This window comes from Protopterus annectens, chromosome 5.part0 (genome assembly GCF_019279795.1).
Source record: "Protopterus annectens isolate FY-2018-M chromosome 5.part0, PAN1.0, whole genome shotgun sequence".
Taxonomy (NCBI): Eukaryota; Metazoa; Chordata; order Ceratodontiformes; family Protopteridae; genus Protopterus; species Protopterus annectens.
This window is the reverse complement of record NC_056735.1, coordinates 89,730,322-89,756,517: the sequence shown is the minus strand read 5'-3', so window position 1 is coordinate 89,756,517 and position 26,196 is coordinate 89,730,322. Positions and strand designations below refer to the sequence as shown.

General features: G+C 44.0%; 1 protein-coding gene across 1 annotated transcript in view; it reads right to left on the bottom strand.

Annotated features, from left to right (window-relative positions):
• Positions 1–18,058: 18,058 nt before the first annotated feature.
• Positions 18,059–26,196, bottom strand: part of USP25 (ubiquitin specific peptidase 25) — a 2,531,105-nt gene continuing 2,522,967 nt past the window's right edge. Inside the window, exon 27 of the mRNA XM_044071806.1 lies at positions 18,059–18,639. Within this exon, the coding sequence (XP_043927741.1) occupies positions 18,467–18,639 (173 nt within the window). The 3' untranslated portion in view covers positions 18,059–18,466. The remainder of the gene's footprint in view (positions 18,640–26,196) is intronic.

Below are 26,196 nucleotides of genomic sequence, written 5' to 3'. Positions count from 1 at the left end.
ATCAGAGGAACCATCAGTGGAAACTGGTTCAGGGGGCTCTGCTCTAGGTCTCTTTTCTGGAGGTGGGAGAGAGGACCTGTCTGGATGAGGCTGGGATCCACGAATTAAAGAAATTAAATCCTCAGCCAAGGATAGCATATGAGAGCTAGTGCTGGGCCTGTGTGAGGGGGGTTTGGCAGGCACAGTTTTGGAAGCTTTGGCTGCTTTAGCCCTGGCAAAGGGCTTGATAGACATGGCTGCAGGAGGCCTAGCAGCTCCACGTGCAGGGGTTGAAATATCCAGGGGAATTGTGTCTGATAATTCCTGAGAAACCACAGCAGCAGGCTGGATTTCAGAAGCAGATTCTACCAGGTTAGAGGAGGCCTCGGTAGAAGGCATGGTTTCGGCTGGAGAAAGAACCGCTTGCTCGGTTTCGGCCGAAACCGAGACACTCACGGTTTGCTTAATCGCGGTTTCGGCCGAGACCGCGGACCACGAGTGTCGGTCCTTTTCTTTTCGTTTTTTGGAAATTTGCGTTGTCGGAGGATCCGACGGCATAATATATGCAAAATCAGAGCCGAAAATTTGTTCAGCAAACTCCGACCGACGTCTAAGCGTCCGTCGGTTAAAAGAAGCGCAGGCTAGACAAGCTGCTACGTCGTGGTCTGGGCCTAAACAATGTATACAGTAGGAGTGGAAATCTTTATGAGGTATTTGTTTCCCACAAGATAAACAGTTATTCACTTTCTCTGACATCGGCTGAGGCAAGAAAGAGTCCCAACGGGTACTTAGCTTTTAGAAGTCTTGTAGTATTCGGTAGTAGTAATCTCTGGATCTGACCGACCGGCACTTGCGAACAGCTTCTGCTTCCACGCGGCAAGAAAGACTGAGGAAAATGGCGTCGGCTGATGCCTTTATACCCGAATAACTGCAGCTATGACGTCGGGTGAAGTGCAACACCAGCCGAGGCCAGACCCAGACTTTGGAATCCGGCCGACCGAAGGGCTGCCTGACGACAGGACAACCCATTTGTAAGGACTGCAGATGCATCCTTGAAGGACATCAACTCAGATGAAACATTATGGTGAGTACATAACTTCTTTATCTCAAGTTGTCTTCATTTGATCTTCAACCTGTGGGACAGTGTTCCCCAGCTACTAAACACCTGGGAAACCCTCATGGAATGATATTGAGGAGCACGACGGATCCAAAGAATGCCCTATTCCTGGATATTATGTCCAACTTATAATGCAAAATGAAGGTATGAGATGAAGCCCAAGTGGCCACAGAGTAGATATCTAATGAAACTCTGGACCAAAAGGCCGCTGAAGTAGCCATAGATCTGGTGGAATGTGCCTTCACATGACCTGGCAGGGATAAACCCCAAGCAGAATATGCCAGAATAATATACTGGGAAATCCAACAGGCAATGGTGACTTTAGATATTGGTTTCCCCAAAAAAAGGTTTAGAATAGGAAATGAAAAGATAGTTAGACTTGCAAAAGGATTTAGTCTTGTGCAGGTAAAAATGTAACTGTCTGAGCACATCCAACAAGTGCAATTTATATTCTCCCTTGTTTTGAAAATTTGGGAAAAAGACTAGGGGATTAATCACCTGGTTAATATTGGACTCCGAAACTACCTTAGGGAGAAAAGATGGATTAGTATGCAAAGATACCCTAGCCTTATGAAAAATCATATAAAGGAGGCTTGACTGACAAAGCTTGAAGCTCCAAAACCCTCCTGGCAGAAGTAATAGCAACCAAGAAAGCCGTCATTCAGGACAGAAACTGCAGTTCCACAGAGGCTGCAGGCTCAAAAGGGGACAAAACTAGAGCTTGCAGAACTAACATCAGATCCCATGGTGGCGTTGAGACCTTCACCGGGAACCAAGAAAGATGCCTTTTAGGAAGGCTTTGCAAAGCTTAAAGGATGCTAAGGAAGCCATATGATCACCTACATGAAAATTAGAAATAGTTGCAAAGTTGCACCTTGACTGTAGAAGAACTGGCACTGTGTTGAAAGATCCCTGCCAAAATTCCAAAACCGCAAAAACCGGGGCAGTGAAGGGATCTAGGGCACGCAGCAAGGCCCAGATCAAAAAAGGCTTCCATTTGCTGGAATACACCTCTCTGGTGGAAGACTTATGAGCCAACAGGATCCTTCTGACAGGCGAAGATAAGCCAGGAGTCCTGACTGTCATGGGAACTGGAGCAGCCAAGCACTGAGCTTCAGACTGCCCAGGTCTGGATGAGAAATAAGATCCGGAACTGGATCCAACATCCATGGTGGAGCCACCAGAGGAGACCACAGAGAGGAGAACCAGACCTGGTGAGCCAGAATGGGGCAATGAGGATAACAAAGCTTCCCAGCCTGCATGGTTTCTGAAGGAATTTTGGAACCAAGGGAGGAGGAAGATAAGCATACAGAAGATTGTGGGGGGGGGGTGGGGGGCAAGCATGAATCAGAGTGTCTCTGGGGTTTCCTCCCGGTGTAGAGGGTTCAGAGCGAAGAACTTGTTGCATTTTGCATTGGAAGGAGAGGCAAAGAGATCGCAACACGGCTGACCCCACTTGAGAAAGATCTGTTTCGCTACTGAAGGATTCAGAGATCACTTGTAAGGCATCAGAATAGACCTGCTGAGCCTGTCCGCTAGAATGTTGGTCCACCCGGGAAAGTGCTTTGCCACCAGAAAACACCCAGCGGAGATCACCCACTCCCACACTCTCATGGCTTCGTGACACAGACAGTAAGACCTGGTTCACCCCTGTTTACTGATGTACAAGACCACACACATACTGTCCATCTGGCTAGCAATCATCCCTGCGGGGAGATGGGCATGGACAGCCTGCAATGCTAGAAGCACCGCCCTCATCTCCAGGGCACTGATATGCAATCTGGACTTGTAGGGGGACCATGTGCCTTGGACTGTCCTTCCCGTGCAGTGCCTCCCCCCACCCTAGCATGGAAGCATCCATGGTCACTATGGCCGAGGGGGAAGGTGGAAAAAAAAAAAGTGACCCAGAAAAAGATCTGGAGAATAAATCAACCACAGAAGAGAGTCCCTGCACACCCAAGAGACCCAAACAGGATGAGACAAAGGGAGGTCTAACATGGACCATTGGACCATGAGGGCTCATTGAAGAACCCGCATGTGAAAACGTGCCATGGGCAAGGGATTGAACATGGCCGCTATGGACCCCAGTGCCCTTAACACCATTTCCACTGTCAGTGACTGAGCTGGAAGAATGCAAAGGACATGTAGCTTCAGAGACTGAATCCTCTCCAGGGTAAGAAAAACTTTGGTCTGAATCATGTCCAATTGAGCCCCAGTGAAATGTAACACTTGAATTGGGGTAAGTGATGACTTGTTGAGATTGATGGTAATGCCCGACCGCAGGGCTACAAGAAGAAAGGAATCCCTCACTTGAGTGAGCTGATGCCTGGAAGGGCCAACAAGGAGAGAATTGTCCAGGTAGGGGAAGAACTGCATGTTTTGAAGTCTCAGGTGAGCCGCTACCACTGCCATCACTTTGGTGAACACCCTGGGGGCTGTGGTGAGACCAAGGGGGAGTGCTCTGAACTGACAATCAAGCACATCCAATCATTCTCCTGCAGGAAGTGCAGGATAGATAGGAGGGTGACCATCCAGAATTTCATCTTGGCCACTGACAGGTTCAAGGTGGAGAGATCCAGAATGAGTCTCAAGTCCCCCATCTTCTTTGGCACCAAAAAGAACATGGAATAAATGCCTAACTCGGACTGTTCTGGGGGAATGGGTCGGATGACTCGCTTTTCTAGCAGCTTTGCAATTTCTAGTGTTGCATCCTCCCTTTGCAAGGATGGAACTTACGGGAAGTGTCTGGGTGGAGGAGGTGATGTCAGAAAGGGGACTGAATAGCCTGTGGATATAATTTTTAACACCCAATGATCTTCCGTGATGGACGTCCACTCTGTTACGTGTAGCGATAAGCGACCCCCGAGAACCATGATTTCTTGGACCCCCCTCTGCCTACAGGGCAGCATCTATCAAATCCCCCCCAGCCCCTGGGGGAAGGCGAGCCCTGCGTGCCCAGGGAATAGCTCTGACATTTTCGGAACCACATCATCTTGGCTCCTCGCTGATTCCTTGAGAAGGTTCACGGAGGGGCCGAAAAGTGGATCCCGTCAGAGTCTTGCTGTCCTCCTCACTTTGGACTAAGGTGTCATATACCGACTTCCCAAAAAGGGAGGAACCATCGTACAGGGCATTCGTAAAAGACATCTTAAAGGGTTCTGAAAAGGCACAGAGCCAGGCAGGCACCTGATGGCAATGCCTGTACCGGCAAGTCTAGCGGCACCCTCGGTTGCATGGGAGAGGAGATGCATAGAGGTATTAGTGATAGATGTCAGGGTGGGATTCGGGAGGAGAACACTTTCCTGTCCTCTGCTCACAGATTCAGCGACCTCCTTGACCAGGTTTTGCTGCAGCCTACTCACGTGTGTCATATAATTCAGAGAACACAAAGAAAAAGGTCGCTGAAGCATACACCCACTTCCCAAAATGGTCCATTGTCCTGGCCTCTCAGTCTGGAGGGTGGACCATGGAGCTCTCCTGGGCTAGCTCCTTCTTAGTGGTGGCTACCATTACCATGGCATCAACTGGGAATCCCTTAGTCCAATGAGTACTGTCCAAAAGGGGACTCAAAACCTTGCCCGGGCATTTGGGAATGGGCTCCACCATGTCCAATTCCTTCCATGCCCAATATGTAATGAGATCCACCAAAGGATCTGCGGCAGAGGACACCCAGGAAGTAAAGGGTCCTGCTTCAAATGTCTCCAGGAACACCGATTTGTCCGGGTTCAGTTTTTGAGATCAACCCCCCAAGCTGATGTAGGATTTCCATGATGTCTCCAAAGGACACATCCTCAGAGGAGACAGGGGGGAACCTTCCCCTTCCTCCAACTCGGTGTCTTCCATGAGGGACTCCTGTGAGGAGTCCAAGTGCCTCCTTTTGTACGTGTTTGTGAGGAACCTCCCTCAGTGGGGTGTCTCTGGGGAGGACTCGCCAATATCTCACTGCTCCCAAGAGGGAGTGCCCTGCAGCAAAGAGGCAGCAAGCTGCCCCTGAGATGGTAGAATGGCCGGATCTATGCTAGAAACAGAGGGAGCCAGGATGGACTCTGAAGACGAGATCACCAGAGGTATCGGGATCGAAAGGACCCTCTCCACCATGTCGAAAGCCAAAGGGGAATGGACCTCCTGAGAAGGAACAATGGCTGGAGCCGTAACCCTCTGACCCAACAGGTGAGCTGGAGCCGAACCTCCAAATGTTGAAATAAGGGGAAGGCTCTGCTCCAAGAGACTTGGAGTCAATGCCATCCCCTCAGATCCAGCGCCGAAGCTACGGCTCTGAGAGCCAGATGGATCTGACCTGGTCGGATCAGATCTGCTCAGAGGCTATGGCCGGCAATGTACAAGGTACCATCGGAGCCGACCCCTCAATGCTGAGTGTCCTCGGATCCAACTCTCCAAAACCAGGGATCGGATCAGAAAAGGAGTAATAGGGATGAACGCAAATTGCAAGTCCCCCACTCTGGAGGGAGAGGAGCAGGCAGGACTCTCAAATGTATCTGAGTGTGGATAAACTTCAGCATCATACTATCCATCTCTGCTTCAGAAAGGCTGCGGGTGAAGCGAGAAGAGGAAAACACTGACACCAGCCTAGAGAGGACGCCTGTGCCGGCGACCAGGTCTGAAGCTCCTACGGCTCTGGAGAGAACAGAGAAGAACAAAGCCGAGGAGACTCTGTCCTCTGGGCTGAACTAACTTTCACTGGAGGGCCAGCCGAAGCCGAGTGATCCAGGGATCACTTCCTGGCTCTGTCCTCGAACTTGGCTGCTTTGTCTCCGTCCCCAGACCTCTTAGCGGGATGTTGAGTCCCAGAGGCTAGGGCAGAGATGGAAGCAGACGAGGCCTGTGCCCCAGTTTTAGGAGGGGAGAAGAAGGTCCTTCAGACTGTCCATCAGTGCACGGGGATTAAACTCGGCACAGATGGAACAGGAGGTATCCAAATGGGCTGCCTCATGACATTCAATGCACAGAGTGTGACCATCAGCTGGAGAGAACCTGTGGTCACACACTGTGTATTTTCAGAAGCTTGGTTTGGGGGTTTCAGACATATTCCCAACTACACAGCCCAACACACACTCACTCACACAGAGACCGCCACACAGAGACCACACACACACACACACACACACTTGTTGGACAGGAAAGAGAAAAAGTTTTTTTTTTTTTTTGTTGTTAACTGACACAGAGTGCGAGGGGAGGTAGAAAAACAGAAAAGGGGGGACATATATTAGAAAAAAATAGAGCTAAAGGGAATAATAAAGTCACTTACACAACAAATTTGGCAGACAGCATGGATCGTGATGCGGACATCAGCGAGCCAAACGAGATCTGAAAGGAGACAGGGGCATTATGGGTAGGGGAGGAGCTTTGAGCTCAGATCAGATGCTGGATATGCAGCTGAGTTGGATCCGTTCCAGGTCTGGGAAGCCACAGGTTGAAGATCAAATGAAGACAACTTCAGATCAAAATTTACCCCCAAACTGTCTCCATAGTACTAATGGTCAGAGGCAGCTCCTAAATTCTTTATCCCATGCATGGGTCCCCTCAAGTTATCTATGGTATGATCCCAGTAATTCTCACTGGGGTAATATAAAATTATTGACCATGGGATGGATACGGCCAATCTCTAACAAAACGTGATAGGTTAATTCAAGCAGTAAAAGGGAAACTGGTTAGAATAAAAATGGCCTGCAAGGGTGGCTAGTCTAGTACTTACCTGTGAACTTGTCAGATAATAATTATCTAAGCTATTGAAGTTAGCGGCGGCTAGTCTAGTACTTACCTGTGAACTTGTCAGATAATAATTATCTAAGCTATTGAAGTTAGCGGCGGCTAGTCTAGTACTTACCTGTGAACTTGTCAGATAATAATTATCTAAGCTATTGAAGTTAGCGGCGGCTAGTCTACTACTAACCTGTGAACTTATCAGATAATACTTATCTACACGACTGAAGTTAGCACAACTGAAATTCTTGTAACTAGGCACTTGTTAAAAAGAAGAATTATTATTAAAATCATTGTATGACTTTCTAAAGACATCTTTACTGTAGTTAAAATATTCACACAACTTTTCAGAGATTCAGTAATATCTCCAGATATAACAGAATCACTTAATTTAATGTGCTACAAATCAAAATACCAAACTCAGTTAATGGTTTGGTTTAATAATAATAAGCTCTTAAATGTTTCATGATAATTGTGTGTGTGTTTTTTCTCTGCTTCTTGGTCTGAAAGTGCTCTGCCCAACAGTGTGCTTATTTGTGCTCTTTACTGGTTCTCAATATCCTCAGAAGATTAAGTTTGTAAAGAAATCTATTTGTGGATTACAAAAGTTTAGTAATATATGCAGTGCAACATGTTAAATTGTACCCTATTCAACCTATCCTTATAACCATGCCTAGCTTATCTCCATAGCTACAATTGTTCAATGCAAGCTTGATAAACTAGTTGTATGGTTGACCTCCAATCCATAATTTATTATTTTGTTTGTGCCATCAAGCTTTATATGACATGAAATGTTAAAAACTAGAATTGTAAAAACAAAATCTCTCCCCAGGCAATATAAGCAGTCAGGATCCTGACAAGTGAACCGGCAAATATTAGGGCACTTCCACAATCTGCATTTTTTATGCACTGAATGCAGGAACAAAATGTGTATTATCAGTATCTGAAATGTGTAACAGAAATTAATGCAGGGGACATGTTCTAAGTACACTCTCCTAGATAACTAAATAAAATTAAGATAGCTGCTGTGGGAAGTGAAAACACCTCCAAATATGGGAACTTGAAATTTCAAAAATTCTGCTAAAGTACTCCTGCACTACCACACACTAACTCATTCCACACCTTTCGGCCCCAGAACTTAGACCTAAGCTCCAAAGGCGGTGGTGTTTCCATATTCATAAAGGATGCGCACACCTCCAGACTGGTAACCCAACAAAATGCATCAGAGATACTTCAGGTGCAGCTAACACTGGGTAAGAGAGCGATTCAGGTTGTAGCCTGCTACAGATCCCCAGCCATGTCCCAAGACTCACACTCCATGTTCCTACGCACTCTGGAGAATATTAGGGTCCAACCTAACACTCTCATACTAGGCGACTTCAACTACCCCTCCATTAACCGGGAAAACTACTCGTGTACCAATACACTTGCTCAATGTTTCCTGGAATTCATTAATTTCAATGCCTGGACCAGCTCGTTCTTACCTCCACTACAAGTAGCCAACATCCTTGACCTGGTCATTACTAACATGGGCGATCGTTGCTCTACACCAATAGTCAACGCCTCCCTGGTTAGATCCAATCACAAACTAATCACCTTGGAAATCCACATCCCTCCCACCCACCCCGCAAAGGTAACCACCATGAAAAACTTCTCCAAAGCTAACTTTGGGCACCTAAAAACAGAGGTGGCTAACTTCACGGCACCCATGCAAATGGAGAATAGTTGCATGACCGCCGAATCATGCACCAATGCACTGTGCGAACATGTACACAAATGCATGGATCTCGCCATATCCAATAGAACCAAGATGCTCTCCTCCAAAAAAAGGAAACCAATCTGGTGGTCCCCTGCCTTAAACAAACTCTACAACAGGAGGAGGAAATTGATGCGGAATAAGGTGAAGTCCCAAGACTTGGAAAAACTCCTTTATCACCCTCAGCAAAAAGTTGAGATCCCTCATCAAATCCTCTAAAGCTAGCTATAAAAACAGAATTACAGCAGATAGCAAAGACAACCACAAGGCCTTCTATAGTTATGTAAAGGATCTCCACGGCAATACCTAGATTTGCTCTGAGCTACTGCAAAATGGTTCCTCCTATACCGAGCCAACAGATATTACCAATATACTGGCTGACACATTCAGTCCCAACTTTATGACCCCCCCCCAACCAAAGGACCAATCACAATACCAGAAGATAGCCAGGCACCCAGTATTACTGCTGCACAGGTTAAAACAGCACTGTCCAAGGCGGAAAATACAGCTTCTATGGAACCTAACAATATCCCCAGCTGTGTTCTACATGAACTACAGAGTGAACTGGCACCTCACCTGTGTGCCCTGTTCAATCATAGCCTCACCTCAGGCTTTGTCCCCTACTGAATGGCGCACTGCTACAGTCATCCCTCTCCACAAAGGAGTTGCGACTATAGACCCTGGGAACTATCGCCCCATTAGCCTGACAAGTCTGATATGCAAAGCTATGGAACGCATCATCATGGACCTAATAAACAAGGACAGAGGGAATCTCCAAACTCTGGATCCCACACAGTTTGGTTTTGTGAAGGGTAGATCATGCCTGCTCAACTTGGTCCACTTCTTTGAGTCAGTCACCAGAGCTGTGGATGAAGGCAAGGTGGTTCATACAGCCTACCTTCATCTGGCCAAAGCCTTTGATACCATTCCCTACTCAGGAATCATAGAAAACTCACTAAGCTAGGCATCAACCCCTATATCACTAGGTGGGTTGCAAACTGGCTTACAGATAGAACCCAGTGTGAAAGTAGCTCACTCCAAGTCAGACTGCCGACCAGTCACAAGTGGAGTCCTCACAGGGTTCTGTCCTGGGTCCTCTACTGTTTGGTATCTACTTCTCTGAAGTCCAGGCCAACAAGAAGGGACTCTGGCTGACAAAGTTTGCAGATGACTGCAAGTTGAGAGCTATTATTAACTCCCCAAATGATGTTGATATCTAACAGAAAGGCCTCACTGAGACCAACGATTGGTGTCAGAACCATGGCCTTAAAGCCAAAAAATGTGTCATCCCCTTTGGGAAAAACCTGGTTCCCATGAATTACCACATTGATGGTAGTCCACTGAACACAGAAGGCGTTCTAAGAGATCTGGGAACACAGGTTGACAGCAACCTCTCTTTTGACCACCACAATGCCACTGTGGTCAGAATGTCCTTCTATGTGGCACATCTCATTACTAAGGGTTTTGGATCCAGGAAGAAAAAGGTCACAGTCTCCCTCTACTCTTCCCTCATTAGGCCAATCATCAAGTACAATGCCCCATTTCACATGTACCTCACTAGACACCTGCAACAACTAGCGATGCCGCAAAAGTACCTCACAATGAGGATCCTAGGCCTTAAACACTTGTCCAATATGGACAAACTCAAAAAACTCCAACTATTTTCTGTCTCATATCACCTACTTAGAGGCAATCTTTGCTTGACTTAGAAAGCCATGTTTGACCCAGCTCTGTTAGAAATGCTACATCTAAAAGTCCCAATCCCTCCGCACCACAAGCTCCAGATACATTACCGCAGTCAACAGAACAAGCTAGAGGGACAGGTTCAAAACCCAGAGACTGCCCATGCTATGGAAGAGACTTCCCAAACATGCAAACAGAGCACCTCACTGGCCTTCTTCAACAGAAATCTTGATGAGTGGATGGGAAATAGAAAATTCATCCCGGGGATCACTCCAGTGTCCAGTGGCTCTACTCAAAAGAGGCACTGGGAACTAAGGTTGGGTGGCAAGATGCCAGGGTAATCCTATGGGTTTGGCTTGTAAAGAATCCAGGGCCATTAGCCTAGTACACACCTATGAACCTATAAGAAAATCTCAAACGTTACCTACTGCAGAAGACGTCAGAGTCAGATTAAGGCATATTCCCCTTTTTTTGTCAATCAAAGATCACTGGTACAAAGTCTCAGTTCTGTAAAGAAATCACACTTTGAGACAGCTGGCACTAACATCAAAATGAATTCATTCCCAAGGTATGCAGGACAAATCATTGAAGAAATCCATGGAAATTTCCTTTGTTCCCATGTACTCTACAAGCTGTTTTCTACAGTTCTCATGCATGCTGGGCTGAGGCCTTTAATAACAGCATACAGAAGTAAAACTTGCACAGAAAGGCCATCTAAGGTCCTCCGGGCAAACAATGCTTGACTTCACTGACTGAAAATTGCCTTGAACTCCGTATTAAAATACTTAGTATTGGGGGATGAAAATAGGATCATAAATTGTAAGAGACACCATTGTGTGCCCATTACTCTAAATATAATCCGTAACAGACTGTAAGATGTCAAGCTCCTATTGGCATTACACATGATTCTTACACAGTAAATCATAACAGAGCACTGCCTAACGGCAAATGATACCAGGGTACTGCCTAATGGCCAATGATACCAGGGCACTGCCTAACGGCCAGTGATACAAGGGCACTGCCTAACGGCCAATGATACCAGGGCACTGCCTAATGGCAGATGATACCCGGGCACTGCCTAATGGCAAATGATACCCGGGCACTGCCTAATGGCTGGTGACTATGCATGCAGATACCAAGGTGACTAAGAATGGACTATCTCCATCACCACATGAACTCAATACAATCAAACAAAGCCAGGCTGAAGAAAAAAAGTGAAAAGGGAAACTGTCCATCCGTCACAAGCGTACATATATGTGGCTTGTATTAAGGATATCAAGTGGCTTCCTGTGTCACACTATACAACTACATGTGCTGTAGAGTCATACCAAGGTTTGCTGCTCCGTGCTCTTAACTGCAATATGCTGCTTTGACAGCAGGATTTGTTTATTAATTGATTTAAAAACCAGAGCATAGATTAAAGGAAGTACTGAAAGTGTTGTCTTTCTAAAAGAAGCCAAACTACTTGTAAGTAGTTAGAACTATGATCAGTACAGAATTTAAACTTCAGCATACAGTACAGTTGTCTACACTTACCATAAATGTAGATGTTAGAGTGTATTCACTGTTGCAGTCATTACATTTGGGTAATCTGCTGGCAGGTTGCCCTCAGTTGGCCTGAATTCCAAAGTCTTGGGTCCTGCGTCGGTTGCTGTCTCCTCTTCCATGACGTCAGGTCATCAGGGGTATAAAACAAGCAGCCAACGCCATTTTCTTTAGTTTTTCTTGTCCCAGATGTCAGGTGCCCCCAAAAATGTAGCAAATATATATGTATATATATATATATATATATATATATATATATATATATATATATGGATTCACTTTATAACCTCGAAATGCTGAAATATCGATTTTCAGTATCTCGAGACTATAAAACCGAATCCACAAAACACCAACAAACAAAAACCGCGAAACCACATAACCGAAAACACCGCACACACTACACTTAACATACAACACCCACATCACAACATAAACAAAAAACAACACACATACACAACTCACACAAACATAAGCAGGGGGGCAAGCCTCCCTGCTCCCCCCACCCCCCTACTTATATATACTAACTCCGAGATCGCACAAACACAACACAAAAGCTCACTCTCACACGCACATTCTCCAATCCCTCACACACACTCTAACTCCCACTCAAAACCCTTACAAAACACTCACTTACCTGACATAACACCTACATCCACAAACAGCACCGCGCACCACCAAAACACAAACCCGGACATTACGTAGCGTAACTTCATAACCGCAAATTCGACATATTTTCGAAATATATTCAAATTTGCGATTATGAACGTTCGCTATTTGTAACATTCAACTTTATAGCTTCGAGATACTGAAATTCGACATTTCAGTATTTCGATGTTATAAAGTGAACCCATATATATATATATATATATATATATATATATATATATATATATACACACACACACACACACACACACACACACACACACACACACACACACACACACACACACACGCATCAATATAAACTTTACCTTCATCTACAAGCAAATACACCACATAGGTTGTATAAGATAGAGAAGGAAAGATAAACTCCAGAATGAAAGGGGGATGGCGGGCAGGTAACCTGAACTGCAACAGTGAAAACACTCGAACATCTACATTTATGGTAAGTGTACACAACTGTACTATGTTCTTCGTGTTTCATTGTTGCAGTCATTACATTTGGGTAGATTCCCAAAGCTATGGTTGGGAGGCTGGAGCTATACAGCATTAGGAGCAGCTATAAGGCCCTGCAGAACTGCAGTGGCAAAGCCTGCCCTGGACAGAGTATACAGGCAAATGATAATGCTTTGTAAAGGTGTGAACAGAACTCCAAGTAGCAGCCTCTAGAATGTCTTTGGTTGGTACTCCTCTGAGAAAGGCTGCTGAAGTAGCTGCAGCTCTGGTAGAATAAGACCTAATGCCCTTGGGCACAGGTTTACCATGGTGCAAGTAGCAGAAATGAATGCAGTGGCTTATCCACTTTGAAATAGCCTTTCCTTCTGATCCTGCAGCATATGTCACTAGTAATTGCTCAGTTTTTCTTAGAGATTTAGTCCTGCTCAAGTAAAATCTTAGCTGTCTGTGTACGTCCAAAGAATGCAGAATTATCTCCCCCTTGTTCTGCGGATTTGGATATAAGGTTGACAGATGAATAGTTTGGTTAAGAGCCACACTGGAAACCACCTTGGGCATAAATGTTGGATTTGTCCTCAGACACCCTGTCTGGGTAAAATATGATAACAGGCTCCACAGCCATGAGGGCCTGTAGCTCTGAGACTCTTCTTGATGAAGTAATTGCTAGCAGCAGAGCTGTTTTCCATGATAAAAACTTTATATCAGCAGTAGCAGCTGGTTCAAATGGATTTTTCCAAACACATAATTGAGGTCCCATGCAGGTATTGGTGATCTTCTAGGAGGCCTTAAATTTTTGGCTCCTGTAAGATACTGCTTTAGTAAAGGATGAGAAAAGATTGGTGGCTCTGTATTGTAATGAGCCGAAATGGCAGAGGCATGGATTTTAATTGATGAGAAAGATAGGCCTTTGACAAGTATTGTAATATCTGAGGAATATTTTGTTCTGCTGTATCAGTTCCTTGTGCTCGATTCCAAGCACAGAATCTCTTCCATTTATCAGCATAAGATTTTCTAGTACTAGGCCTTCTGGCTTCCAAAATGACATCCATCACAGCTTTACTGAGAGGTGTTGTTTGTATAACTACATGATCAGCCATGCTGCCAGGTTCAGTGTCTGGAGTTGATTGTACAGGATCTGATTGTTTTGCTGGGGCAGTAGCTGTGGTCTTTGAGGTAAGGTACAAGCTTGGTATTGAGACAAGTTCCTTAGGAGTGGGTAACAGTATTGGTGGGGCCAGTTTGGGGCAATTAGTATCATCTTTGGTTTCTCTTGTCTGACTTTTAGGAGGACCTTGGGAAGAGGAGGCAGTGGAAGAAAAGCGTAAACTGATAGGTTTTTCCAACTGAAGGATAGTGCGTCCACTTTCCATGCTTGTCTGTGATAAGTCCTTGTGCAGAATCTTTTCAATTGATAATTCTGAGGGGAGGCAAATAGATCTATGTCTGGGCTCCCCCATTTCTTTATCATGCTGAAGACTTGTGGATCTAGTTTCTACTTAAATCGTCTGCCAGAGTATTTTGCTTTCCTGGCAGGAATTCAGCTTGAAGATGCATTTGGTAAGTCAAAGCTGTGTCCCATAGTGCCATGGCTAATCTGCAAAGGGGGTATGAGTGCATGCCCCCCTGCTTGTTTATATACCACATGACCGTGGTGTCCGTCTTTATCAGTAGTTGTCCTGGATGAAGTCAGTCCTTGAAGGCTGTCAGGGCATTTTGAACAGCTAGCATCTCTTTCTGGTTGATATGTAGATGCATTTGTTTTGGGGTCCATATGCCCTGAATACATCTTTCCGCCATGTGGGCCCCCCAGGCATAATCTGATGCATCTGTTGTTAAGGTTTGTCTGGCAGGGGGTAGAGTGAAGGCCCGTCCCATGTTTTGGTGACATGCCTTTGCCCACCATAGAAACTCCTGTTGCAGGCAGGGAATGAGAGCAATCATTGTTTCCAGACTGTCAATGTTGACTGCATAAACTTTTTAGGTACCATTGAAGTTTCCTCATATGCAGTCTTGCATATGGAATCAGTAGGATGCAGGATGCCATGAAGCCAAAAGCCTGCAGAATTTGTCTTGCAGATAACTGTGTTTTTGTTGCCATCAGTTTGAAGTAAGAAGTCCATTGCCTTTACTTGTCTGGCGTGAGGTAAGCCATCTGGGCAGTTGTATTCAAGCTTGCACCCAGGAATGTTATCTTTTAAGGGGGTACCAGTTGTGATTTCTTTTCGTTTATTGTGTACCCTAGGCATGCTAGAAGCCTTTTCACAAATGCCAGGTGTTGAAGAATGTCCTTGTTCTCTGCTTGAATGAGACAGTCGTCCAAGTAAGGATATATTTGAATACTTCTTTGTCTGCAAAATGCAATTACTGGTGCCAAGCACATTGTAAAGACCCTGGGCGCAGTAGATAAGCCAAAGGGCAGTGCAGAGAATTGGTAATGCATTAAGCCAGCCTTGAATCTGAGGTATCTTCTGCATGATTGTCTTATTGGGACATGCAGGTATGCCTCTTTTAGGTCTAATGTCACCAGCCAAGTATTTTTGTCCAGCATGGGCAGATGCTGCTGCAAAGTCAGCATTTTGAATTTTGGAATGTCCAGGTATGTGTTCAAAATTGATAAATCTAGTATTGGCCGCCAGGTCTTGTCCTTTCTGGGTACCAAGAACAGTCTTGAGTAAAAACCTTGTCCTTTTTCCTGTTCTGGTACTGGCTGAATGGCCCCCATATCCATGAGGGACGTAACCTGTTTCTGTGCCTCTGCCCATTGATTTTTTGGCAGACCTGGCCAACAGTTTGCCATTGGCAGAGTATGGAAATGGAATCTGTATCCATGTGATACTATGTTTCCTGGGTTATTAACTGCCAATTTTGAGCAAAAAGTGCTAATTTCCCCCTAAAGGTGCTGCCAAAAGATAAGTGCTTGGTGAAGGCAGAGGGAAGTCATTGGGACTGTTTTCTGTAGGTTTGCGCTTTATCTCCTCCAGATTTGGAGGTAGAAGCGCCCCATTGCTTTGACCTGTATGAATCTTGTGCCTGGTATCTGGAACCCTTAGGGCATCTGGATTTGCCCCTTAGAGCTCTGTCCGACACAGTTAAGGACCAATTTTTTGTAGGCCAGTGTCTACTGAATCTTGGTGGCTGCACTTGTAAGAAGTCTTTTACAGTTTGCATAGACTTAACTTTGTCTTAAATTTTCTTTAAAACCTCTTCTGCCTTAATACAGAGTATTGTGCTGTAAAGGTGCATCTAGTAATTTAGCTTTAACATGATCAAGCAAATTTTGTTTCTTTAACAAGGCATGCCTCCTAACCACAGATCCAGTAACTGTGGCCCTGCAGGAGGCCTCTAAAGAATCAAAACCACATTGCAAAGTATACTTTCCAACCTGTTCATCTGCATGCAATAATTCCTGCAATTCTTTATTTTCTGCACATTCAGAAATTAACATAATTTTCTGTTTCAGCAATCCCATAACATGTTGTTGATACTTGAGCATATGAAACTGGCAGTTTAAGGCCCTAATTGCCAAGGTTGCAGATGTATAAACCTTTTTTCTCCATCTATCCAGTGCCCTTGAATCTCTGTCAGAGGCGGTAGGATTTTTTTGCTGTTGAGGCCTTAACTCCCTTTGGACCCTGTGAAGTAGTTTCAGGACCAGCAGCAAGGTTTCTAAATAAAAATTTGTGAGTCAGGGACCCTGTAATATCTGTCAGGCTTGCTGGGAGCCAGAGGTAAGGAGTCAGGGGTCAAGCTTGACTCTGAAAACACATCATCCACAATGTGTGAAACAGAGGGTATGGCTAAAGGCCTGTGCTGAGTGAGAAGGAAATCCCTGAGCCTCTTTTTTGATTCTGAGAAATCTTGACTCTCCCAATGAAAATGCTCCCTCAAAGTATGCAAAGTTTCTCCAAATGAATATTCCTCAGGTGGTGATGCAGATGGTATAGATTCCTCTGCATCAGAATCCTCATAGGGAGGTATAGATAATTCCTGATTAGAAGAGGAATCGGAAGAAATAGAAACCTGATCTGAAGATTCATAATCAGTGTCTTGCCTAGGCCTCTTATCTGGAAGGGGATGGGAATCCCTGATCAAGGTAATCAGGTCTTCAGCCATTTTGATCATCTGTTTTTTAGGCATAGAGGCCTGTGCACATGGCTCATGCGTTGGATTATTAGTTTTAGAAGTTGCTTTTGTCTTTGGTTTTGCAGCTGTCGTCTGTTTGATATAAAAATGTTGAGGTCTGAATACACCCTCAGAAGCCGGTGCCTGCTCAGCGGCTCTGGACCCATCCGAGGGAGATACATCCGTGGGTCCAGTATATTGCGGCATGCTGGACTCCACATGGGTGTTAGTAGGGGCCTGCGACTCGAAAGTAGTGGGTATCAGGGGCTGCCAAAGCACCTCATTGAGTACTGGCGACTGACTTACGAGAAGCTTCGTCGGTTTTGGACCTTGACTGTCTCTCTCTCTCCGTCCTTTTCTTTGCATTTTTTTATGGACTCCGGTAGTCAGATTGCTATCCGACGACATTTCTGGGTAGTTAAATCTGTTTCCAAAATACTTTGAGACAAAACTATACTGACGCTTAATAGTGTGTTGGTTAAATCTAGCACAAAACCGACAGCCAGGCACGTTGTGATCAGGGCCTAGACAAGGAATACAGTATAAATGGAAATCCTTATGAGGTATTTGCTTCCCACAAGTAATACAGTTATTAACTTTTTCTGACCAGTATGGAGCAAGGAAAAAAGTTTCCCCAACGGGGTACTTAGCTTTAGTGAAGACTTTGGTTCTGAAATTCAAACTCGAATATTTCAGGAGTCGGCTGACCGGCACTTGCAAAATGCTTCTGCTTCGGAAAGACTAAAGAAAATGGCGTTGGCTGCTTGTTTTACACCCCTGACGACCTGACGTCATGGAAGAGGAGACAGCAACCGACGCAGGACCAAAGACTTTGGAATTCAGGCCGACTGACGGCAACCTGCCAGCAGATTACCCAAATGTAATGACTGCAACAGTGAAACATGAAGATCATCAGTGGTGTACCCAAGCATTCCAGATTAATGTACATTCGTCAGCAATCTGATTACAGTACAATTAAAAGCAAAGAATAAGTAATGCACAAAATAAAATATATATATAGTCATAAATAAAACTTTATTCTTTTCTTTTCATTTACAAGTCACCAGATGCTGTGTTCAAACACAGCACCTAACACTACTCGCCGGGTTACAGTCAGAGAAGGGCTGAAGTAAAACAGAAGCCAGTGATAAAATCATTGTTTATAAAAGAAAAGCGTGGTAATACTGTAATAGGGAACTTCCACCTTAATGTACTGTTTTTGATTAAAACACAGCTGGCGTGACATGCATTTCGGTGCTTCATCGAGTGCAGTCTGGCTTGAGTCTGTACAGTCACTTTTGTCATTTGCACTTTTAAAATACAAAAAAATGTAAAACTCTAGCAGCAACAAGCAACTCCTGTGATAAGAAGGAAGGAGTTAAAACAGAAGTCTTTACACTGTGCTTTAAAAGGTCTGTGCTTGTTCATCTGCCATCAGCTGGCATTCGACTAAGTGATATCATGACATTGGCATAACGCTCACACAATTCGTGTGTGGAGAGGGACGGCAACTTTGGTGGCTCACATAAACCTTTGATTTCCATGGAGCAGTCAAGTAACTTTGGCAGGAAATCTGTCAGTTTTTCTTGCAAATTAGCTGCAGGAAGTAAAATGGTGAGAAAACAGAAATTAATTGATGCAAAGGAATTAAAGCATGTTCTAATTTAATTTTTAATCAATTCCCCACCATTCAGATTTTTCTCTGATTCCAGCAAGTTTACCCCATTTTTGGCTGACCACAGCAAGTGTTGCTCACTTTCTTAAGCACTAACACCAAATCTGTACAGAAACATTTATTTATTTGTATTTATTTGGTTTTTGTTAACCAGGAAAGTCCACTGGGCTGAAATGAGCCCATTTTCAGTGGAGGCATGAGGAGAAAAGCTCCATAAACAAAATACAAGATTATAATAATTTGTTAAACAAGTATTTACAAAGAGTAGCAAATATCCAAACAACAACAAACAGGAAACTCACTTGGGATATTATACAATTAAATGGCTAGAAACTAAGAAAAGAAACATTGACTCTTGGCAAGGTATCCAGTGTAAAAAAAAATAACTGAAATGAAAGGACAGACCTATACACTTATACTATTATTTAATACATATTAGACAGATATACTATGCAATTAATTTGTAGAATATTCTTACACTGAGTGGGGAAAACCTACTCAATTATTCTTATACCATATGTAGAGCAGAAGGATGCAGAAGCTGCTTTTCAAGGGTGACACAAGACAGGAGAATATTGAGTACAGGAATAGAAGGGGCTGATCAGGAAATCAGGTTATAGAGAATTTGGAGATGGTGCATGGACAAAGCCATTGAGGGGAGAGATATTGATGTAGAGACTTTTTGATTAAGGGGGGCACTATTAATGGTCTGGAGGAGAGGTGGAACAGCATTCTAGAGTTTAGCTACAGTAAGTAAATACTGACCTGCAGAGAGTTTAAGTCTATTTACCTGGATAAGAGATTGATTTTCAGATCTCATGTACCTGTTTGTTTGATAGAGTCAGAAGGGAGGCAAGGGCTGGGCATTCGAGAGCTTTAGAGATAATTGTGTGTGCAGTAGATAGTTGTATGTATCTGAGATGATGTGGGAGTTCGAGCCCGTTCAGGGATCGTAAAAGCAGTAGTGATGGGAAGAATATTTTGCACTGGTCACAAACTTGGCAACTTTGTTATAGCAAGTGTCCATCTTAGTTTGTAAGCAGGACTGGATATTTGCTGGAATGGGGGCACCATAGAGGACAAAGTGTAGGCAAAATGTTTGGGCAAGTGTTTTTCTAGTGGAGTAGTTTAAAAAGAGTGTCTGTAAAGGGTGCAGAGTTTTCGGTAAGTTATTTTAATATTGTTGTGGATGAGTTGGTCAAATGTTAAATTATCATCTATAGTAACGCCAAGTAGCTTGGTATGGGGACTACCTCTATGGCAATTTTGTTATAATAAAAAATGACAAATTCTGATTTATTAATAGTGGTGTTTTTTGTTTTTTTTTGGTGTAAAAAGCAGGAGTTTGGTTTTGTTGGGGTTAAGGGCAAGGTGATTATTGGTTATCCAGATTTCTGTAGCAGAGAAAGCATTTTGGGTCATGGTCAGAAGTTCCATTTCTGAGGTGCCGGAGTAGATAACTGTAGAATTGTCTGCGTATTGTACTACAGATCTAGGAGTGAGAGCAGAGTGAAAGTAGTTTAGGAAAATACTGAGAAGAAGAGGTCCTAAGAAGGACCCTCGGGGAACGCCGGTGGAAGTAGTGGGAAAAGGAGAGAGGGAGTGTAGTCATTTGGTAGATTGTTGTCTGTCTGTAAGACAGCTGGTAAACCAGTCAAGGACAGGAGTGGACACGCCTAGATTTGAGAGCTTAGAGAGGAGGAGGAGAGAATGGGAGATGGTGTTGAAGGCCTTCGAGAGATCGAGGAAAAGTGCAGAGACAAGTTTACCATCATTGCGATTGTGGTTAACAGTGTTCGAGACGGATAGGAGAACAGTTACAGTGCTGTGTCCAGGGCAAAAGCCATGCTGAGTGGAGGAAAGGAGCTGGTTTTGCAGTAGATAGTTCATTAGCTGGGGTTGAATACATTTTTCCATTGTTTTAAAGATGGGGATAGCATGGCTATAGGGCAGAAACAGATTTCTGTACTGTTGCCATTTGTGTGCATGGGAATGATGCAGGCTTTCTTCCAGATGGAGGTGACATAGGATTCTTGGATAGATCTGTTTATGACAACAGTGATGGGGTAGCTGATAGATGTGGATGACATTTGTAAGTATTTGGCAGGGTAAATTGTCTGGGGCAGTACTACTGGGTTTGAGTTTTACCGGGAGCTAGGTTATAGTGGAGGTAGTAATAGGAGAAAAAGAGAAAGGTTGGGGAGAAGAGTTTGTTGAGTAGAAGTGAGTTGGTATTGGGTTGTAATTGTGGGTAGTTTGAGGAAAGGTGGTAGCAAGTTTGGTTATAGTCTCTATAAAACAGGAATTGAAAAGTGAAGCTATTTCTGCTGGAGTTTTGTCAGGATTTGGGTGAGGGTTGCTCTTGTTGCCAGGATTTAGTAGAGTAGACAGAGTTCCAATATTTTTTTGGGTTGTGTCTACAGCCGTTTTGGAGACAGAGGTAGTATTGTTTTTTTTATCTTTAATGACTAGATGTTTTACTTGATTGCGGAGCTGTTTGAATAACTGGAGTTTGATTGGGTTTTTACTTTTCTGCCTTTTTTCCCACGTTCTCTATCTGGTAGTCATAATTTTTTTGGTATCTCCAGATAGGCAGATTGCATGATTTATTTTTACTCTCCTGTTTCGGAGAGGGGCTGTTCTATTGTGAATGTTTAGGAATGCTGAATTGAAAAATTCAACAGCTTCATCAAGTGGTAAAGATTTTAGAATGCCCCAATTAATTTTACTCAGAGTTGTGGAGGCATTGCATATTACTTGGCAGAATAATGGTCACTGATATTGCAGAGCAGAGTTCCTGATCAGGAAATTTTGTTGGGGTCAGATACTAAAATCCAGCCAAGTATGGAGCCATTGTGGTTGTTTTTCCTGGGCTGGGTTACACTAGTAATAAGCTAGGTGAAGTTATAGAGATTGATGGATACATTTGGAGAGGGGGAAATGTGTTCCAGCCAATTTATCTTATCACCTAGAATTATTGTTTCACTGTGGATGTTGTTTGAGGTCCAGGCTAAGATTTCTTCTGATACAGGAATATTATTAAATGGTGGGGTGTATATGACTACCAAAGATTTTTGAATTTGTTCATCTTTAGATGTGATATGATAAGATGAGTTCAGCTGCAGAGAACTGGGGAACAGAGTTTGAGTAGGGGTCAATGGTAAAAGAGTTATGTTAAGGGTGGTGAGTTTTAGGGATCTGTGAGGTTTAGGGTGGTGACAGGCAAGTGGAGTAGATCTAGTTTGGGATGGATGTCCTCACATTGGTGGTGGGCTTCCTATTGGAACATCGAATTTTCAATTGTTGAAATCACTAATGGTCGACCTTTAATGATCGAACAATTGAAAATTTGAATATTTAAAAAAAGAAAGAAAAAATAAAGGGTGTAGGCAGGGGGGCAAGCCCCCCTGCACCCCACACACCCTCCGCTACTTAGATACACCAACTCTAAGATCGAGCTACAGTGTAGGAAAGGGAAATTGGGAAATCTTCCCTTTCCGCACGGTAGTTCATTAAAGTGCGATCTCGGAGTTGGTATATTTAAGTAGCGGGGGGTGTAACTCCCCAGTTGGGGGGTGCAGGGGGTCCCCTGCTTTAACCTGTCAGGGTACATTTTGTTTCTTTTCATTTCAAAGTTACGGAACTTCGATCATATGGTGTTGACCATATGGTATTCAAAGTTCCGTAACTTCGATTTTGTAATAGGTAACCAGGATGGTGGTACTAACTGAATGTTGTGTTGATAGCAGTTTGCACTTAGAGTTGTACTCTGTTGTAAGTAGAGTTGCGTGTAGAATGTTCTGTGTCTGTGAAAAGATTGTGGGTTTGAGGAGTAGCAATGTATTAGTGGAGTACAGGCTAAAGGATATTTTGGAGTAACATTTGTGATTGGGGGATTGGAAAGATGTGAATGAATTGATTGTAAAATATGTGCGAGTTAGATGAAGTGGTGTGAGGTGTAGGAAGAGAAGATAAAGAGGAAGGAGTAATGTAGTCATAGTTAGTAGTGACATTATAAAGGATGGCCTAAGTCCACTTGTACAGCACTGAGATGAAAACAAGAAAAATTATCAGTAAGGTAAGTTGTGTTTGAAATTAGAGCTCAGAATGATAGAGAAGAGAGGAAGGAGTTTTGTATAGGTGTTAGCAGGAAAGCGATAGAAGGACAAGTAGAACAGGTTACAGAAGCTGACAGAGAAACTTTACGACTAAGATGTCCTATATGAAGGGGTATACAGTTTTGGGTAGGTGGGTGGAGGGATAGTACAGCTAGAGGTAGGAGAGTAGTATTGTCAGGGATGGTACACCAGCTTTGTACAATGGCAGTCAGTTAAAGGATGCAGGAGGTGTTACAATGACAGCCAGGGAGAATAGAGAGGTATACACTAGAGGGTGCTTGGGAGGAAGGAGGGGTGATGTACGATGGGGAACCAGAATGAGAGACCGAGATTCAGAGAAGTACAGTTTTGTACCTACCATAAATGTAGATGTTCGAGGATCCACATTGCTGCAGTCCTAACCATTGGGGTAGTCCGCTGTCCCAGTCGGCCCGAATACCAAAGTATATGGCTGACGTCGGTCAAGGCGCATTAGACTGACGTCAGTACGTCAGGGTACTAATGCGCATGACCGACGTCATATCCTCAGTCTTTTCTTGCCCCAGATGTCAGAAGACCCTAAAAAGACAAGGCCAAAACCAAAACCCCAAACATTCCTGCACCAAAAATATGTACAATATATACAAAATTACAAAAGTATAACCTCACCTACACAACCACCCCTAAACACAGAGGGGAAGGAGGGAGGGTAAATTGGACTGCAGCAATGTGGATCCTCGAACATCTACATTTATGGTAGGTACAAAACTGTACTATGTTCTTCATTCCACATTGCTGCAGTCCTAACCATTGGGTAGAATCCCAAAGCAGAGGCAAGGGAGGCTGGCAAATCATAAGGAAGCAGGAGCTGTCAACATGCCTTGCAAAATAGCTGTGGCAAAACCAGCCCTAGATTTAGAGTAGAGAGGAAGGTGATAATGCTTAGAGAAAGAATGCACTGAACTCCAAGTAGCTGCCTCCAAAATATCCTTAGTTGCCACCCCCCTTAGAAATGCTGTTGAAGTGGCAGTAGCCCTAGTGGAATGAGGCCTAATCCCAGCTGGAATCTCCTTGCCATGATGGGAATAACAAAATGCAATGCAAAACCCAATCCACTTAGAAATAGTTTGTTTTGACACAGGCTTGCCCTGAGAACTCAAAGCAAAAGAAACAAACAACTGCTGAGACTGCCTAAAATCCTTAGTCCTGCTTAAATAATAACGCAATTGCCTGTGTACATCTAAAGTGTGCAAAATCTTTTCCCCCTTATTTTGGGGATCTGCATAAAAAGTAGGCAAATGAATAGTTTGGTTTAAAGCCACACTAGAAACCACCTTAGGCATAAAGGAAGGATTAGTACGTAATGATACCCTATCCTTATGGAAAATCAGAAAAGGCTCGACCGCCATAAGGGCCTGCAATTCAGAAACCCTTCTTGCAGAAGTAATGGCCAACAAAAAAGCAGTCTTCCATGACAAGTATTTCAATTCAGCAGTAGCTGCAGGCTCAAAAGGTTGTAGAGTAAGTTTCTCCAACACAAAATTGAGATCCCAAGCAGGAGTAGGAGCTCTACGTGGGGGTCTTATATTCTTTGCCCCTCTAAGAAATTGCTTGAACAAAGGATGCGAAAACAATGGTGGGTCACAATCATAGTGAGCTGAAATTGCTGCAGCATGAATCTTAATGGAAGAGAAAGACAAACCTTTGTCCAATAACTCAGTAAGATATTGAAGAGCCACACTCAAATTAGGCTCAGAAATCTCCAATTTTTTTGCTGCACTCCAAAATAAAAATCTCTTCCATTTTTCTGCGTACACTTTCCTTGTACTAGGTCTTCTGGCTTCCATAATCACATTTAAAACTTGTTGAGGAAGTTGAGACCTGCTGTGTTTCAAAACAGAATATGCCAGGCTGTTAGATGAAGAGAGTGAAGCTTGACATTGAGCAGGTGACCGTCCCTCTGAGACAACAGGTGTGGAATCAAAGGTAAAGGCCATGGAGGCTTCCTTACCAGACTCCTCAGTAATGGGTACCAGTGTTGCGAGGCCAATCTGGAGCTATTAAAATCATCCTTGGCTTGTCTTGTCTGACCTTTAGGAGCACCTTTGGGAGAAGAGGCAGAGGTGGAAAGGCATACACATGAAGATTTTTCCAACTGAAAGAAAGAGCATCCACTTTCCAGGCTGTGTGATGAAACCTCTTTGTGCAAAACTTTGGCAGCTGGTGGTTTAGTGGAGAAGCGAACAGATCTATGTCTGGAGTTCCCCATGACACTGTCAATTTCTGAAATACATGAAGATCCAGTTTCCACTCGTGGGGATCCATGATTTGTCTGCTTAACACATCTGCTAAGGAGTTCTGTGCTCGGCAGAAACCTTGCCTGAAGAGTTAGTTGCAAGCTGAGCGCAGTCTCCCATAAAATCATTGCTTGCCTGCACAACGGGTAAGAATGTGTTCCACCTTGTTTGTTGATGTACCACATGACAGTTGTGTTGTCTGTTAGAATCAACACCTGCCCTGGAAGAAGTAACTCCTTGAAAGCCATTAATGCAAACTGGACTGCTAACATCTCCTTCATGTTGATATGTAGATGCTGTAGTCTGGCAGGCCACTTGTCTTGTATCCACTTTCCATTTAGATGAGCTCCCCAAGCAATGTCTGAGGCATCTGTCGTTAGAATCTGACTCGCCTCTGGCGGGTCACAGAGAGTCCCTTGTTTAGGTGACATTCCTGAGCCCACCACAAAATTCCTGTTGAATGCAAGGTATTATTTGAATGACAGTGTCCAAATCCTGGCAGTGCTGTGTACATACATTTTTGAGATACCATTGCAGCTTCCTCATATGCAGTTTGGCATTGGAAAGCACCAGAATACAAGATGCCATGAACCCTAAGGCTTGAAGGACTGTCCTTGCAGTCAGCCCGGACTGAAGAGATAGTTGATGGAAGTAAATGGAAAGATTCTTTTGTTTGTCCGGGGTTAAAAAAGGCCATCTGGGCTGCTGTATTCAGTCTCACACCCAGAAAGCACATGTCTTGAGAGGGTACTAGACTGGACTTTATTTCGTTCACAGAATACCCTAGGCATCTTAGCACTGCTATCACATATTCCAAATGCTGTAAAAGGTCTTCCTTTTCTTGAGCCAGAATCAGGCAGTCGTCCAAGTAAGGATAGATTTGAATTCCTTTTAGCCTGAAGTAAGCTATCACTGGAGCCAGAACCTTTGTGAATACTCTGGGCAGTAGATAAGCCAAAGGGCAATGCAGAGAACTGATAATGGGAATTTCCAGCTCGAAAACGTAGATACTTCCTGCAACTCAGTCTGATAGGCACATGAAGGTAAGCCTCCTTGAGATCTAAAGTTACCATCCAGTGATCTTT